The sequence below is a fragment of the Protopterus annectens genome, chromosome 12.part0, assembly GCF_019279795.1.
Source record: "Protopterus annectens isolate FY-2018-M chromosome 12.part0, PAN1.0, whole genome shotgun sequence".
Classification (NCBI taxonomy): Eukaryota; Metazoa; Chordata; order Ceratodontiformes; family Protopteridae; genus Protopterus; species Protopterus annectens.
This window is the reverse complement of record NC_056746.1, coordinates 170795634-170813647: the sequence shown is the minus strand read 5'-3', so window position 1 is coordinate 170813647 and position 18014 is coordinate 170795634. Positions and strand designations below refer to the sequence as shown.

The 18014-nt window shown below is 37.6% G+C and overlaps 1 protein-coding gene across 1 annotated transcript in view; it reads left to right on the top strand.

Annotated features, from left to right (window-relative positions):
- The first annotated feature begins 781 nt into the window (after positions 1-781).
- LOC122816145 (ectonucleotide pyrophosphatase/phosphodiesterase family member 7-like) overlaps positions 782-18014 on the top strand; it is a 331876-nt gene continuing 314643 nt past the window's right edge. Inside the window, exon 1 of the mRNA XM_044088901.1 lies at positions 782-1034. Coding sequence (XP_043944836.1) covers positions 782-1034 — 253 coding nt within the window. The remainder of the gene's footprint in view (positions 1035-18014) is intronic.

The following is an 18014-nucleotide window of genomic DNA, read 5'->3' as shown; positions in this document are numbered from 1 at the left end:
TTAAATACAGAAAACCCTACCACATTTGCAGCTGTTTTATTTTAAGTTAAAGATTTGCTTAAAGATTTTTGTTTCCAAAATGTCTGCCTGGCTAAATGTTCCATTGTTTAAGCCTGCCAATTTCAGAATTGTTATGCAATATTAAAAGGTTATACTGTTTAGAATCATACATTATCTAAAGTAAGGGGTTATACATGGGTAGTGAGAGGCAATATTTTTGAAGATGACATACAATTTTAACAATCCTGACTATGCCCCCTGCTCACACACACACACACACACACACACACACACACACACACACACACACACACACACACACACACACACACACACACACACACACACACACACACACACACACACACACAAACACGAAGCTTGGCTGCAAAACAGCACCCCAGGCTTACCTGGTACTTTTGTTCCATTGTTCTAGCTTCACTGGCACTATCATTCTAAGTTGCTCGATGCAGACTGTGGGTTAGTGAGAACATCTTGACAAATTTCACAATCTTCTTTGCATTATGAGGTAGTTGGTTTACTCATATTAACTACAAAAAATGCCTTTAGGAATGCAGTGCCTAATAAAGCAATCTTGTAATTTATGGGTCTTCAGTAGATGAAGCATTGGTCAGCAAATAAAAGAATGCTGGCAGCTACCTCATCTGCAGATAAAGGTGTAGACTCTGGCATCTAAGATGACCTTTGGCCTCTGTAATAGAATATAAGTGCAGCACTTTGAATAAAGTAACCAGGACACTGTACTTCTCTGCATTTCATCATGAAGTATTTTAGCGTCTTAGTCCTGACACTTTTTTTTATTTCAGCAGTAGTGACTGCACCATTAAAAAAAAGTAAAACAGGAACATCTAAGAAGTTGCTTCTCATCTCTTTTGATGGGTTCCGCTGGAACTATGACCAGGATGTTAATACTCCAAACCTGGACTACCTAGCAGAGGTGGGGGTAAAGGCAAAGTATATCAATCCACCATATATTACTATGACTTCACCATCCCATTTCAGCATGATCACAGGTAAGAATTTTTTTTTTAACCATTGTTTAACAGCTTACTTTTGGGAGCGACAATAAGTTTGTTACATGGAAAGTAATAGCGAAGTAACAGAAGAAAGTGCCCATTTCTAAGTTGTAAGTAAAATATGTGCTGTAAGGAATTCATCTCTGCATCTCTCTGTAATGTCTCCCATGTCCATAATCAGCAAGTTTTGTGCAATACCACTGCATGCTGGAACAATAGCATAGCTATATTTAAAAGATCAGAAATGGTGTACCTCAGTAGTAATGAGTAAATGCATTAATTCTCTCAAACTAATCATAATCTTGCCCTAATCTATAAACTAGACACCAGATTCTTCCTGAAAGTAATTACATTTTTGCATGTAACAAACTGTTATTATCTGTCCAGTGGTTCCCCTCTCTTTTTCTTTTTCTACATATTGTTATTACTGTCAAATGCATGTTTGTTTTTGGAAACTGTCATAGGACAGTTTACAGAATACAGAATTAACTAGGTGAAACTAGTAAAGGATATAGCTAAGGACAAACAAAACTTTATATAGTAATTTAATAGAATGAAGGCATACTGTTTCCAGTAAAAACATGGCTACACAGAACATGCCTGACAAAAGATTAGACAAATGCAAGAGATTTCTCCTAAAGTGGATAGCATTACCATATAGTATCTTTAACAAATACTATATTTCACAGAAAGCCAGGAAACTAAAGGATGTAAGATGAGGTGGGAGGAAAAGTAACAGACTTGGAGTGGTTGTGGGGAGGATAGGAAAATGAAAGCAAATGAAAACATTTGGGAAGACAGAGATTTGGGTTTACATTTTTTTCTTGCTTAATTTGCTTAGAAATTAAAAATATGTCTTGCAGAATGCATATCGTGAGAGAAGTTTCCAGACATTTAATAATATATTACAATGAAATTCAGCATTAATTATTTATTTTGATCTCTCAGAAAGATAGGTATTTTCTATTTGTCCATGTTTGAAGACTAGCCATTTTGTCAATGTATTAGAAATATATTCTTAAATCTCTTTCTAGTTTTATGGTTCTCTCTACTTAAAAACATTCTCTCATAAATTGAAATTCACAAAAAAAATATTAGACAGTAGTTAGTGTTTAGGACAGAACTACTAAACCACCTGACAAAAGAATCAACACGTACCTGTTTGCTGGACAATCAATAGCGACATTCTTAAAACAAGCAAAGCGCTGAGCTACTGTATATATTATATTGTAATAACCTTCACTAAGACCTACTTTCAACATAGGAACTCTTTTAATTTTGATTTTTTTTAGTTCTGTCCTTATTTGCAAACAGTTTACACCTTGCAGTACTGTTTGCAATGTAAATATATATATATGGTACATTCTATGTCCTTTTCAACTTAAGTGCTTAATGTAAATATAAACCTATTGATGTCATGTCTTAAAAAAGATGTGTGAGGTTGAGGCTTTCCTGCAACTAAAATGCATATACGTATATGCAGTAAGAGAGACTTAATTTCAATGCATTGAAAGCATCCTTTCTACTCATTGTTTTAGTAAATATGCTGTAGTCAGTCTTATGGGAACTGCAAGGGAAGTGTTAGTCTTTGTTAAGAGACCCCTCACATCAAATAGGATCCTTGTGACTCTAATTTTGAAATTTTGGAAATCCAAGTCACTGTAAACAGAATCAACTACCACTTTATAGCCAGTTGTAAATCATTACAAGTCAACTTCCATGTCCTACACAGCTGATGTTAACTACCTTAATGTCATTGTCAGTATTCTGATAAATGCTAATGCAGTTACTCTAGGTAAGTTTGATTACCCTGCAATAAACTGTCTCAGTTACACTACAAATTGAAAAAAATTCCCAATGCTTCTTTGACTAAGCAAATGCAAACTACCTAGAACAAATTGTAAGCATCCCCGCTAGTGTGCACACTATCCAGAATCTTATACATAATAATATTGCCCCCTCTTATACAGCACCACATGTGTCATCCTCCATCACCAAGTCAGGCCACAAATCGGTGATGTTCATATATATGACCCAGACAAATACTTCAGTATTCAGGGACTTCTAAAAAACAAGTCTCCACAGTCACTTAGTGACTTAAATAATTTCTTCTGCATCCCTATGTGACACCCCTACACTGGGCCAGTAATCAAGGAGCCTGAATCCTCACCACTGAGACTGGAGAGGGACGTTCACTTGGAATACAAATGGATACACTCCGTCTTTTCAGATGCAGACCTCTCTGCATCAAGCACAATTTCCCTTAAGAGTACACAGGGAACACATTCAGTCCAGGGTCTGGATCTCTCTATTTGTCTCCCTCCAGGTCCTCAGTAAGACTCCACACTGGTACAGCTGTAGGGTTAGGTCCTCAGCCTAGTGTCCAAGCCAAGTCCTCCACCACCCTCTCTGTGAAACCAGTAGTTCGTGTCCCTGCTCCAAGCAGCTGACACACCCACACACACACACACACACACACACACACACACACACACACACACACACACACACACACACACACACACACACACACACACACACACACACACACACGCTCACACATGTGCGTGCACACGCGCACACACACACACACCTGGGAAAGGCTGGCACAGCTTTACCTGCTGTGCCCCTTTCTGCCCAGAGTATAATGTAGTTATCACTGCAGTCAGACACTACACAATCAGCTACTCTAAGGCCCTTAACAAGGGGTGTCCAATTATACTGTGTAATATTAATACTAATACAAATGGTAGTAGTTGACCAAGATAGCTAGGCCTTCAACCCACACGGTGTCACCAAATAAATACAAGCACTCTCAAATGTTAAATACTTTCTAAAAGGACCAGCCAGAATAAAAGTTGTACGTATATTTAATAATAAAGAATAAAATAACATGAAAATACTGAATATATATTTACAGTAAACCACAGATTTCAACTCACAGGAAATATTGAAAACAACATTGATGGACAGACTATATTTTCCTGACTGAATCTAGGAGAATTACTATTCCCTACTTACTTAATAGAGCAAGGCAGATGATGTGGTAAATGGTCCTTCTTGTTGTCAGACTCAAGATAGGATTCTCAGTACTGATAGATTTTGCTTTGTAATATCTAAAATTTCTAAGATGGTTGTCAGAATGAACTCATTTGATCACCTGACTTTAGGTTCTCATACTATTCCCCTTTGAAGCTTGAGGGAGGATGTTAGCATAGATGTGATAAGATCCATATCTAAAGTTTTGACCACTCACTTGTTACAGAACAGGTCTCACACTGAAAGAAAAGGAACAACAAGGCTACCATTTCAAGTTTTTCACATAGGTGAATACTGTTGTATACATAATTGGAGATTAGAGCATTTTTTCCTCTAATTCTATGGTGTGCATGATAGTTAGAGCTCCCAAAATTGACCCCAATCTAAACTCCGGTCAATATCTGGTTAAAGTAAATTCCACATAGTCACGACTACATGGCTCTGCCTGTCTATATTTCAGCCTACTAATATTTTACATTAACTTATTTATTCTGGTTAAATAATTGCTGCAAACTTATGAAAATACCTACCCAACCCTATTAATTAGGTTTAGTGCAGTCACCCCCATAAGTGTATCATTGATAACCCCACTCAATAAAGTTAAATGCTTGATTACACATACCTTTCCTTAGTCCTCCACTGATAGTTTTCACTCTCAGCCCTGCAGGGGCAAGCAATCACGCTCCGTTTGCTCTGCTCACTCTGGTCCCCTACCTTGCCCCCATTCCCTCCCACCCCCACTGTCTCTAATTTTATACATCACAAGCCACTCCTTCCAACCTCCTCATAGGCTCTAAGCCCCCCTGACTTCTTCACATCCCACACACATCCCACACCCAAAACAACTAAAACCCTCCTACATCTCACATCATGCACACTCTACTATTAATAACATCCCTAACCTTCTTTAACCTACTTACTCTCTACCACCTCACTTCTCACAACACCATACTACATCAACTAACCCCAACAAAAACTACAGCATACATATACCTTAACTCATCCCAAAATAGTTACTCTGATATTTCACCATCACTCTTCATTCACAGAGACACCACCACTTTCAAGACCAAATTACATTTTAATATACCTAAAATCAAACAATTGTACATCTCATATGCATACTCCATACATAACTATATTTCATCCACAATCCAAACCACTATCTTCACATTATTATGCCAAAGTGGAGATATTCATCCAAACCCTGGAACCTCTCCCACCCAACATATTAACAACTCTACATCACACTCAGTGAAAACATCAAAAGACCTTTGCATCATGACATTAAACAGCCGTAGTATCTGCAACAAAGTAGCAGACTTCCATGCATGGTGTACACAGTATACACCTGATACAGTTGCTCTAACAGAAACCTGGCTCAAACCCCAGATATCTGACTCAGAAATACTTCCCCCTGCATATCAAATATTACGAAAAGATAGACTTCATAAGAAAGGGGGAGGCCTGGCATGAATATATTATAACCACTTAAACATAGTACCCCACCCAAAAATCATTCCCACTTTCAACAATATGCAAATCCTATTAGCATCACTATTTTTCAACAACAATAAAGAAATATTTATTGCCACTATTTATATTCCTCCAGGTTCCAATATCCCAGCACTGGAAAACTTCCTATCATGGTCTAACCACTACATCTCAAATGAAACCATTATCCTCGGTGACACTAATATAAATTGGCTTAAACTAACACAAAGCAACTCCACAAACTCCATCAGTCTATTCAAATTTACACAAATTATACAAACCCCAACACACACACAACAAACAATCACCCTGAATCCACCCTAGACTGGATATTAGTATCCCACCCACAGTACTACTCCAATTCTAACACCTTTCCCAACACTCTAAGTGACCACTTACCAGCCCTGATACACAGACTATCAACCTCCACTCCAAGCATTCATTCATACACATGTACCAGAAATCTAGCCAATTTTAGCCAGTCTCACTTTTGCAACATATTACAAACACTAAATTGGAATCCACTGAAATATCTTCCCTTAGATGAAGCAGTACATTATTTCAATACTGTCTTCCTAGATACCCTTAACTCCATAGCCCCCATAAGAAAAAAAGAGAGTTAAGCATAACCATGCTCCTTGACTATCTAAATCAACCAAACAACTACTCATTAATAGAGACCGAGCATGGCACAAATGGAGAAAAGATAAGACCCCCACCCAACAAAACCGCATTCAAAATACTTAGAAACAAAGCAAAACAGATCATTAATCAGGACAAAAAGACCTACTTCTACCAACAAATAAACAACCACAGTAATAATCCTAGACTCTTCTGGAAATTTGTCAACTCATTACTAAATCCTGGCAGCACCCAAAATCCATCTCCATTTCCAGATAAAAGCCCAGTTGAAATCAGCGAAATATTTAATAAAAACATTATTGATATTATCCTTACATTAGTAAATGCAAGCAATACCCCAACCCCCATTAATCCATCCAGCATACCTCAAAGCAATATCAGCTCCATACCATCTTTTAACTTCCAACGTGTAGCAACCTTTCAAATACAAACATTACTTGGCAAATTGAAACCAGGCTCCTTATCCACTGATAATCTCCCCCCAGAATACCTCAAAATTAGTGCTAAGGCAATATGTTTCCCAGTAAGTATCCTTATAAACTGATCACTTGCAGAACACACAGTTCCCCAGCTCTGGAAAAAAATAATAATCACCCCACTTCATAAAGGTGGAAACCCTCATGACCTATCTAATTTTCGAGCCATTTCTATACTGTTCCCTCTATCTAAAATAATGGAAAAATGCATTCACAAACAACTAGTTGAATATCTAACCAGCACCAACCTACTATCCCCTTCACAACATGGTTTTCGACCATCCCACAGTACCATTACTGCCCTAGTCTCCTTCACAAATTACATCTATAACGCCCTAGATAATAACCTGCTTACAGCAGTCCTGTTATTGGATCTCTCAAAAGCATTCAGCACAGTCTCCCACATCAAACTTATCCAGCAACTCCACTCACTAGGATGCTCTGATGCCACCCTAACCTGGTTCACTAGTTACTTGGATAACCGACAGCAATCTGTAAAATGGCTGAATAACCTCTCTAGCTTTCTCTAAAATAACATAGGAGTGCCCCTACTATTCAACATTTTTATAAATGACCTAAATAAAGTTCCCACTGACTGTACTACCATACAATATGCAGATGATTCAACCATTATCTGTACCTCCAATAACTTCTCTGACCTCCAAAAGTTAACACAAAAGGCCTTTACATCCATAGAACTCTGGCTAAACCAATCACAGTGATTACTTAACCCTAATAAATCTAAACTACTCATCTTTACATCTAAACCTGTTCCCACAGACTTTACTATATTCTCCATAAACAAAACCCCAACAGAGTTAGTAAATCAGGCCAAACTGCTAGGAATTACTATTGACAGCAAACTTAGCTTTGACTTGCATATTAATAATGCAATAAAAAAGACTCATTTCAAATTAGGCAAACTTTACAGAAAAAAAATAATACTTAGACAAATCCATCTGAATAAAACTTTCAAAAAGTCTTCTCCTTCCAACCTTACTATATGGGTCTCCTATCTTCACCAATCTCCACAACTCTTTGCAACACAAACTACAGTCCTGTTATTGCAAAATTCGCATCAGCCCAACCAAATTACACCCACCATTGTCAGGCCACTAAAGAACTAAACTGGCTAGAATTTGGACATTACCTACATTACACACAACTTACCTTTGTCCATAAACTCATTTATAAACCCAAGTGTTGCCCTTCCCTTAAAAATATCATTGAACCTTATGTCCCATCCAAATATCTATGCTCTAACAACAAACACCTACTTAAAGTATCAAAACCTAGTAAAAGTGCAGGTAGCTGCCTCTATTCCCATTCCATAACTAAGCTGTGGAACACCCACCCATCATCAGTTACAGAATTAGACAACATAATCTCCTTTAAAAGAAAACTAAAACAACATCTCACTGATAACCCCAGCTGCACATGCAACACATATCCACAGCCTCCTTAATCTAGCAAAACTGTTTCACATAGCAAATATACTTTTATATATGTCATACTGTTACACCATATGAGTTATCCATAATCTTTAGTATCATAGTCCACACATCAATACAACCATCTTAACACATTTTCTTTTCTCTGTCACTTTCTACTTTTAATACTACCATTAAATATATGCCACCTATAATCTACTTATTCATACTACCTAGATATAAGATTCTAACTATATCTGTCTTACCTTTAAGTTTAACTCTCTAATTCTATCTTTGCCTTTTCCTGCTCCCCCCAACAAAAAAAAATTGAGTTGTATTGTTAAATATTTCTAACTGTATAATTTTCCTACATGCTAATGTTCCATTGTTACTGTATTGTGCCTTTTTACAACATATTTGCTGTTTAGATAGTTTTCTGTATTTCACTTGCTTTATAATTATAATTTTGTTTCCTTACAAACTCATGTAATAATTTTCATGTAACTTGGAGCTTTTCTCCCCGGGCCTCCACTGAAAATGGGTCTCAAGCCCAGTGGACTTTCCTGGTCAACAAATGTCAATAAATAAATAATAAATAATAATGTTTATGGCAGTACCTGGGATTTCTCCTGTTTTTACTGAGCTAATGAACAAAGGCTTCTTCCAGACATGCTGTCTCTGGTCCTATTCAGAGCTGTGAGATAAGCACTTCCATGGCCCAACAGGTAGTCCAATTAACAGTATTTTTCTTAAAGTAAGAAGTAAGCTAGCTGTTTAACTCAATCTGTTCCAGTGTCTTTTGCTAACATATATACATACAGTCTCACATGTATATTCATTCTCTGTCCAGCAGGACTCACTGTTGTTACATTCTTTTAACACTAACAACTTTACAAACACATTTTGATTTTCAAATGCCGTACAGTGCTAATACATTTGTAACACAAGCATCTTGTATAAATCAGTTTGATATTCAAAGGACATATCAAATTGATTTGTCCTTTGATATTCAAAGGGCATATCATCCTTTACAGAACTCCAGTTGGTTATGCTGGCACTAGCCCATATCATCACACCCTACTTAGCATTCACCTCCAAATTCTGCTGTCACCAAAACAGCAAATGGAAACCAGTACCTAATAGATAATGAGGAAAATTTATAAACAAATCCTTATGGTGAAAACACTAAGTTTTTACAGGCAGTCATCTACTCCCCATCTGCGGCAGGGCTAGCTACCTGGTGGTGTACATTTTGGCTTAGATGACTGTCACTGTTGAAGTGACATCCTGACCCCATATGCAAAAATGGGAAAAAGAGGTTGTGGATGGATATACTCCTCACCTTAACAGGGCACTGAAACATGCTAGCAAATAATTTAAGGCAGTAGTCAGGAAACAGAGAGTTAATTATGAACACAGAATAGTCACTGATGGCAAAAGTAATTTTAAATTTGTTAAGTATACTGTACATAACATAAACCTTTCCTTTGTATATACTGTGTATAACCCTTTCACTTTTGTTTAAACACTAGTATTTTCTCAACATTTGAAGGTAATTCTGTTATCTATCAGATTCAGTGTACTTACTAGATCATCTCCCTTGTGATTCACTTCATTGCCTGTATCACTTAGCACTTAGCTATATACAGGTTCATAGGCGATTACTAGGCTTACAACTCCAAGGGACCTTTTAAACCTAGCCATACACCCCAAATGTATCTGAAAAGTTTTGTTACCCTAGGGTTATTTTAAAGGGTATAGATAGGCTTGGTAATGGGTGGTCAAGCATTTACAGGCTGCAGCTGTCTAATAGTAACATAGGTGCCAGACCAGGGGTAAACTTCCAATGCCCCATCCACTGGTCCAAGTTATGCTTAAAGTTGGTTAGAAGGAAATTTGCTTCACATCAATGGGAAGCTTGTTCAAGAGAATGGGTAGTCTCTGAGGCACATACTTATCCCTTTTACCATCCTGTTTATGTTGCAGATGAGGTTTAGGTCCCTAGATCAGGTAACTCTGAAACTACTTGTTATGCAAATGTGTAACAGGGCCACTGGAGCAGGATCAGGGGATGCTTTGTAGGCTAGGTATAGATCTCCTCTCCCCAACTGTAGGAAACCACGTTCCCTGTTCTGAAGTAATTGTGTGTGTGTGTGTGTGTGTGTGTGTGTGTGTGTGTGTGTGTGTGTGTGTGTGTGTGTGTGTGTGTGTGTGTGTGTTAGCGTGCCTGCATGTAGGGGGGGTGGTTGTGGGTGGATGTGTACTTGGGTCTGCATGTATTTTTAGGTGGTGGTTTGCTATGTTTGCTTTACGTTTATGTGTAGTGTTTTTTAAGCATTTAATCACGTAAAATTCCTGTGGTTTGTTGTTTTACCTATATGCTTAACAACATTTTTGTTTTAGGTCTGTGAGAAGGGTTGTATTTCTGTTGTTTGCTTGCTGGAGCTATAAATGAAGATAATTTCCAATATTTTGGTATTATTTATTGTCCCTTATGGCTGGTAAACATCCTCTGCAAAAGTAGGTACTCAGGATATTAATCACATAAACGTTTGGTGTCATGTCCAGCAGACTTCCTCCATTATGTTTGTAAAGAGCTGCATCTATATTGTGACAGATTCTGATTTTAACTGAGCAGGTAAACAAGTTGACTGCTTTTACTGATCAATTCACAGCAAGTTGGCTGCTTTTATTTATCGATTCACACCCCGTTCTGAGTTTTAGCAACAAATTAAATACTCTGATATGCTTGTTAAAACTGACAATGAACTCAAGAAGAAGAAAATGCAAAAGTATAAAAGGAACATGGAAGATTATATAAAAGCATAAGCTTAAAATAGATGAAGGGAAGAAAACATCAGTAAGACAGTGCAATTTAATTTTCAGGGCACTAATGAATATAGCCACCAAAGAAAATGTAGGGCTAAATGTAAACAATAATTCCTTTAAGGTCTCTGACTGAAGTGCTAGAGAGACAGAATAAACTTTGTTTTGGATCTGTAGCCAGTGGTTTGCTTTTATATTTCTTCAGTGTGTTGTTTGTGGCTAAATGTAAACAATGTATGTCTGCTGCGATTTTGAAATGGACTGATACCTTTTATTCTGGTACTACTGAAGAAGGTCCTTCTTTACTTGTGGATACTGATATTGAGTCATTCAATGAATGTAATCACCAACCAGTAGATGTTATATCCAGATGCCCTTTAGTAATACACTTGGGTTAGTAGAAACATGCTTGGCATGTCTGTAATATACCACAATTCTAAGGAATTCCAGTTTCCTAAATCCAGAAGTTAATGATTTGGTAGTTTATCTTTCTGACCATGTTTTATCACCAAAAGAGATTTAAACTTTAGTCCATCTACATATGTTTCTTATAAAACTGCTTGAGATTTAAAATAGTTCTACAGATATTTAAACCTGAAATATTTTCTTTAGTAGACTGATACATATCCTGATTTAATGTGTCTTTTCATTTTAAGACATCTAAATTTCAGCCACCTTATACATATACACTTAGGCTATTTGAAGATGCAGTTATGAAAAATTCGTATCAGGAGTTAGCTGATATGTTTTTTAAAAATGTTGTGATAATTTAACAGTGGAACAGTAAAATTTTTATACAGTTTAAAGAATAATCCTGAATGTTACCCATCAGAAACTGTACATATAAAAAAGAAATTAGAATTAAAAGGAAAAATTTATTAAGTTGAAGTTTGCATCTTCTCATACATGGAGCTTAGTCTTAGCATTGTGACCTATTCCATTATTCCAAAACATAAACTCTGTGCCTGGCAGTAACAGCAACTAAACATAAAACAACAGCTTTCCAACTTCTCTGCCATCCATGATCCCAGAGATCTGTTTACAGTTTTGGGCCACAAAATGAAACAAACAACAAGCATTTATATGAGAGGCTTTACCCTCCCACACAGGTACAGATTACACTGATCCAGCAGGGCTCTGTTTAGGGTGTTTTGATTGGATAATTTGAACTTTGGCTGTTTCCTGTTTTTCTGTTTTAAAAAGCCAGTTTTTGAACCGGTTTGTACTTCTTTGCTCAAAGCTGCAGTGAGTAGGCCTCCTGCCCTTGCTCTACTGTTTTCCACATACCTGCTGAGAGACTACAAATGATAAATGATTATTTTCAACTGTTTTCAGCACTTTCTGATTAACTAAAACAATATTAGCTGCATATCTATTTAAACTATGCAACTGTATTTTACTACATTTTTAGATTGTCTGCTAATTGAATTCTTCTTACAACTTCAGTTACTGTTCATCTGCTTGTTCTGTTTATTTTACTTGTATGCTGCACTTGAACAACACTAGCATAAACTAGGTTCAGGTTTTTGCTGAATCTAGTACTGTTTGTGACCTTAGGAGCTTGTAAAATAATTCATCTTTTGTCTGGAGAGACCACCCTGTGCCCTTGTGGGAGGAAGGCACAGTTTGGACTGATCTAGCTGCAGTTACTGTTGCAGGGCTCTGTTTAGGGCATTTTGATTGAACAATTTGAACTCTGTCTGTTTCCTGTTTTTCTGCTTTAAAAAGTCTGGGTTTGAACTAGTTGATGCTTGTTTGCTCAAAGCTTCAGTGAGTTATGCCTTCTGCCCTTGCTCTACTATTTTCCAAATACCTGCTGAGAGACTGCAAATTATAAGTGCTTATTTTCAACTTTCTGTACTTTCCAATTAACTAAAAGAATATTTGCTGCATATCAGTTTGTTTAAACTGTGCAATATCATTTTACTGCATTTTAGATTGTCTGCTAATTGAATTCCTCTTACAACTGTAATTACTGTTCATCTGCTTGTTTTGTTCATTTTACTTGTTTGTTGCACTTGAAAATCACTAGCATAGACTAAGCTGGGTTTTTGATGAATCTAGAACTGTTTGCGACCTTTGGAGTTTATAAAACAGTTAATATTTTGTCTGGAGAGGCCACCCTGCACCCTCAAGGCAGGAAGGTACAGTTTGGACTGATCTAACTAGATTTACTGTTGCAGGACTTTGTTTAGGGCATTTTGATTGGATAATTTGAACTTTGGCTGCTTCTGCTTTAAAAAGCCTGTGTTTGAACTGGTTTGCGCTTGTTTGCATCTCTTTGTCCATAACGCACTACTGTGCAGAGGGATTGCCGGTAAGGATTGCCGGTTACAAACACCTGCTCTCTAGCCTCGCAAATATTACCTAAACCACAGCACTTCATGCCTAAACCTACTAAAAACCTTCCCCTGCTATATTGCCCTCTTCATCATTTTTAGCCAGACCATTATTCCTAGGATCATGAACTGTCATTTTCCCTCCTTTTCTTCCACCAGCCTGGTTGACATGGGACTACAGAGGCAGTGTAGCAACTGTCTCATGTAGATTAACAACCCCCTACTTCTAAATCATTCCTATACCATTTGTGAGAAATGCACCTACATTATGAATCTGGAATCACACCTCTCTCATGCAATAGACAGCAATACAGAGTAGATTGTCAGCCCACCTACCACAACTCCTATTAATGACACACAACATACACATAGACCAACATATGTGGAGGTACCCACAAAAAATCTATGTAAACACCAGAGACCTCCAAAACACATGCATACAAAATCAACCATAACACCTAAAACACACAATACACATAATGACACAAGCATGTTTCTCACCATCAAAGCCCATAAGACAACACACATCCACTCCAAATATCTTAGCCATAGGAGACTCTATAGTGATACACACAAACATCTCCCTCACCAGGCTGAACAAGGAGAAAGTCATGGTCAGTTGTCTTTCTGGTGTCAGGATTCATTACATTATGTAGCCTCTCAAGTCTTTCAACAACAAGTACCTTTGTGATTTGGTCATAGTACATGTTGGTGTGAACGAACTGAGACATGCCTTCCTGGACTACATGAAGAGAGACATGACTGAGCTCTCTGATTGTGTGTCACAGGTTTCTATCAACGTCAGATTTGATTAAGCATGTAAATTTGGAAGTTTTTATATGTGGAAGTATTTATCTGCAAAGGATAGAATGAACTTAATAGAGCTGTGATGTAATCATGCAATGAGTTGTGATTGGTTGTTTTAAATATTTAATTGATTTGTGACCATTTTATTTCTATAGTCTGATGAAGCTATCTAGTGAAAGTGCTTACCAAGTTTAATAAAACGTGGATATTTTTTTAATTTTATGCTAGTAACTGGTTATTTTTTTCATGTTTTGTGGACTGCTCTCATATTTATTAGTATCGTGACTTATATTTCTGGTTGTAGTAACAGTGTTTTGTCAAGTAACCAGCATCAGAATTCCATTAAATATTTTACCACTGACAAAGTGCCCCTGACTTAGTTACATCCTGCTGTTGGACATGTTCTGCACTAAAACTAACTACATAGCCAGCTTTAGGTCCATGCTATACCCATGGCTGCGGGGGGGGGGGCATCTTAATCATCTTTGACTGTGTCAGGGCCCCACAAAAGCTGCTGCTGGTTGGGGAAAAATAAGGAAGAAAAAATGTATTAATTTCCTAATTATGTTCTTTAATCTGAACAGGGCTGTGATATGACCCTGTTAGGATGAAGTTGATAATGAACATGAACAAGTTAGGCGCTAGAGAGATCAGCAGCCCAGAGTGACTTATCACAGTGCAAATGTTATATTTTAAGAAGAGCTGATATTTCTGATCTTCAGAGATGGTTTTCTCTTTCAGAGAGTTCCATAAATACAAACAGAGCACCATATGCTATAACTATCAATTACTTTTCTTAACACTTCAGTGCAATCCCAAAAATAATAGTATAAAGGCTCAGAATCAGGACTGCATTTTAAATATTACTTTAATGTGCTTAAAAATTTAATAGAATAACACCTTTGGCATCAACATGTATTTTTGGACAATAAGTATAAAACTCAAATGTCTGGATTGATTAACTGTTCGTAATCCTGAATGATTTACCAGCAAATAAGACTTTTTATGAAGATGAAAGAAGTAAAGAAGTATGAACAAAATCAGGGAAAGTGTGTGAAATCAGGGACAGTGTGTGAATGTGTGAAATCAGGGACAGTGTGTGAAATCAGGGACAGTGTGTGAAATCAGGGACAGTGACGAGTTTGCATTACTGCTCAATGAGGTAAATAAGTGACTTACCCCTGCTGCTGTCTGAGGACTCATAAACAACAGTCACTGAACTGGTGTGGCAGTACCAGTCTTGCACAATGTATTGTTGTTTGCTGAAATACGTACAAAACTAGTATTGATATGGCTTATGCTTGTGTGAGTCTGCGTATGTGTGTAAAAAATATCACTGATTTTTATCTGTGCATGTACCCAATAATGCCATGTACCCAATAATGCCAGGACACAGACATTATTCTTCTGGTATCAGTAAAAATGTAACTAACAAATAACTATATTTCAAAAGTAAGACATAAAATATATCACAGAACATTCAGACAGTTAGATCTTCTTGGAGTCTGGTGGCCCCCAGTCACCAGACTGTATAAATAGATATTGGGGGCTCCCTTAATCATCCTTGACTCTGTGGGGACCCTCACAAAAGCTATTGCTGGTTGAAGAAAAATGAGGACAAAAAAGGTATCAGTTTTCTGATTGAGCTATTTAACCTAAACAGTGCTGAGATATGACCCTTTTAGGATAAAGCTAATAATAGCCTCTGGTTTCAACCACACCCATTCTAAAACCAACCCTGCTCAAATGTGTGTGTACAGAAAGCTGCTGTAAGTTATGGGGGCTGGGGATTGTGTGGTTATTACTACTTTAATTTTCATCACAGTCAAACCTTAGACGTACACATGAAGTCATTATAGCTTGTGTTTGAGCTGAGGACAGTGTGGTCAGTGTTTATTTACTTTTCTCACAGGCCTCAGAGTTATAAAAAGAAGGTTACAATTGCTTGTGTAGGCATAGTGTACTGTCTAGGAGAAACAAATTAGAATATATTACTGAAATCATTCTCACAATCACACAACAGGCACATATACATGGGGATGACTTTGAGGGTTAGGGGTGAGGAAGCATGCTATGTATGTATACGTATATCAACAGTCACTTGAAATACATGTCTAAGGCAATTTAAACCATTGCTTTCATTCTAGTCTAACACCAGAGGGATGCATACGCAGTGACTGTCTTTTGTGGGGGGTTAGGGAAGGAAGCAATATTTCCAGATAATACTTATGTATTCCCACAACTGGCTTGTTAGTTTATTGTGAGCTACTATTTTGTCAGCTTTGACCATTAAGCCTTGGGCACAACTTATGTCTTCCTTGAAAGAAAAAATAAGACTGAAATTCTTTTCTTTTTCATGATTTTTGTTTAGGCCACCATTAGGGTAAAATGCTGAGAAAATGCTCTGAAATGCATCCCAGGGCACATATATAACCCCTGTGGCTTTAGGGGCACAAGCTTAATTGAGTTATTTCCTAAATGGTTATTACTGTGCTGTCTTGGTCAGGAAAGATGTGCGAAAGGATGCAAGGAAAACTAAAGTTGAACAGCAACAGTGGATTTCTTTCTTTAATCGTAATTTCTGTTCAAGCTATTATTGGATTAAAAAGTTGTGTAAAAAGAGATAAAATGTAAAATGCACTTCAGAGTACAAAAAAAGTTATGGCTTCTTGACAAAGCCAAGAGAAAGGCAAAATATTAGAAAAGGAAGAAAAAAGTAACGTGCATAGTACGGGGAACCCAAAAGGGAGGGGGGTCAGAGGAGAGGGCTGGAAAGTGTGCGAGGTGGTGTTGCAACAGTAGGCCTAGTCATCACTTCATTTAAGAACAGACTTTACATAGAATTGTTGTAATGTATCATTGTTACAACTAAATGCCAGTAACTGTAATTGTCCTTTTGTTAGACAGGTCAACAAAGTGTGGTATACAGGCCTGTTTTAATGTAAGAGCTTGTAGCTACAGGTCTATCTGTCCATACTACTCCTAAAAATTTGCAGCACAAACTAAAAGGTTTCTTAGGAGGTGTGGCATTGATAGGATGGTACTTATACTGGAAGTGCCAAGGGGGCCCCCAACTTGACATTTGCTGGGGGGCCCCAAAATGCTAACACTAGCCCTGCCTCTCATCATAGGCTGTGTCTGGGGCAAGCATTCCTTTCATCTGCCTTTGATGTCCTGTGGACTGTAGAGCAGGTTATTGCTGGCATCTCTTATGAAGGGTGTGTGACTATTTTCTTTTATCTTTCTGTCTTTGTATAGCAACCGTATATAACTTCTTTGTGCCATTCATTGACTTACTTTCCAGAAGCTGGTAGAGTGCTTCTGATGTCTTGTTCTTTGCTATTGCAACTCCTTCCTTAGCTTCTTTGTTAGCCAGCCACTATTCTTTCCTACCCCTCTTTTTCCTGCATGCGTTCTTCCTTTTGATGACTTCATAGACTTCTGCATTCCATTACTAGCTTTCCTTACATAAACCTTATTTCCTTTCCTGGCTTGGCCACATATCTGTTCTGTAGTCCTCACACATGCTGTTTTGAGGACCTGCCATTCTAATTCAACTCTACCTATTTCCTCTTCTTCTTGAGGTGCTAGAGCCCTGAGTAATCCCTCAAATTTTTCTTTCTCTCCAATCAACTTCCAGGTCTTCTGCCAGGTCTCTGTTGAACATAGAGCCTTCTCTGACTACTGCTTGCAGCTGATTGTGACAACCAATGCTTTATGCTGTGGGCTGTTTCTTAGTGATGACTTGATTCTACCCCATTGCCCTTTCCTTACTAGGAGGAAGTATACTTGTGTTGCATGTTGGCCACTCTTGTATGTGATCTTGCAGCTCTCTCTTTTTCTGAACCATGTTGGCTTGATAGCCATTTGACAGACAGAAGTCTAGAATGCTTCTCCCCCTATGTTACCCACCACATTTAGCTC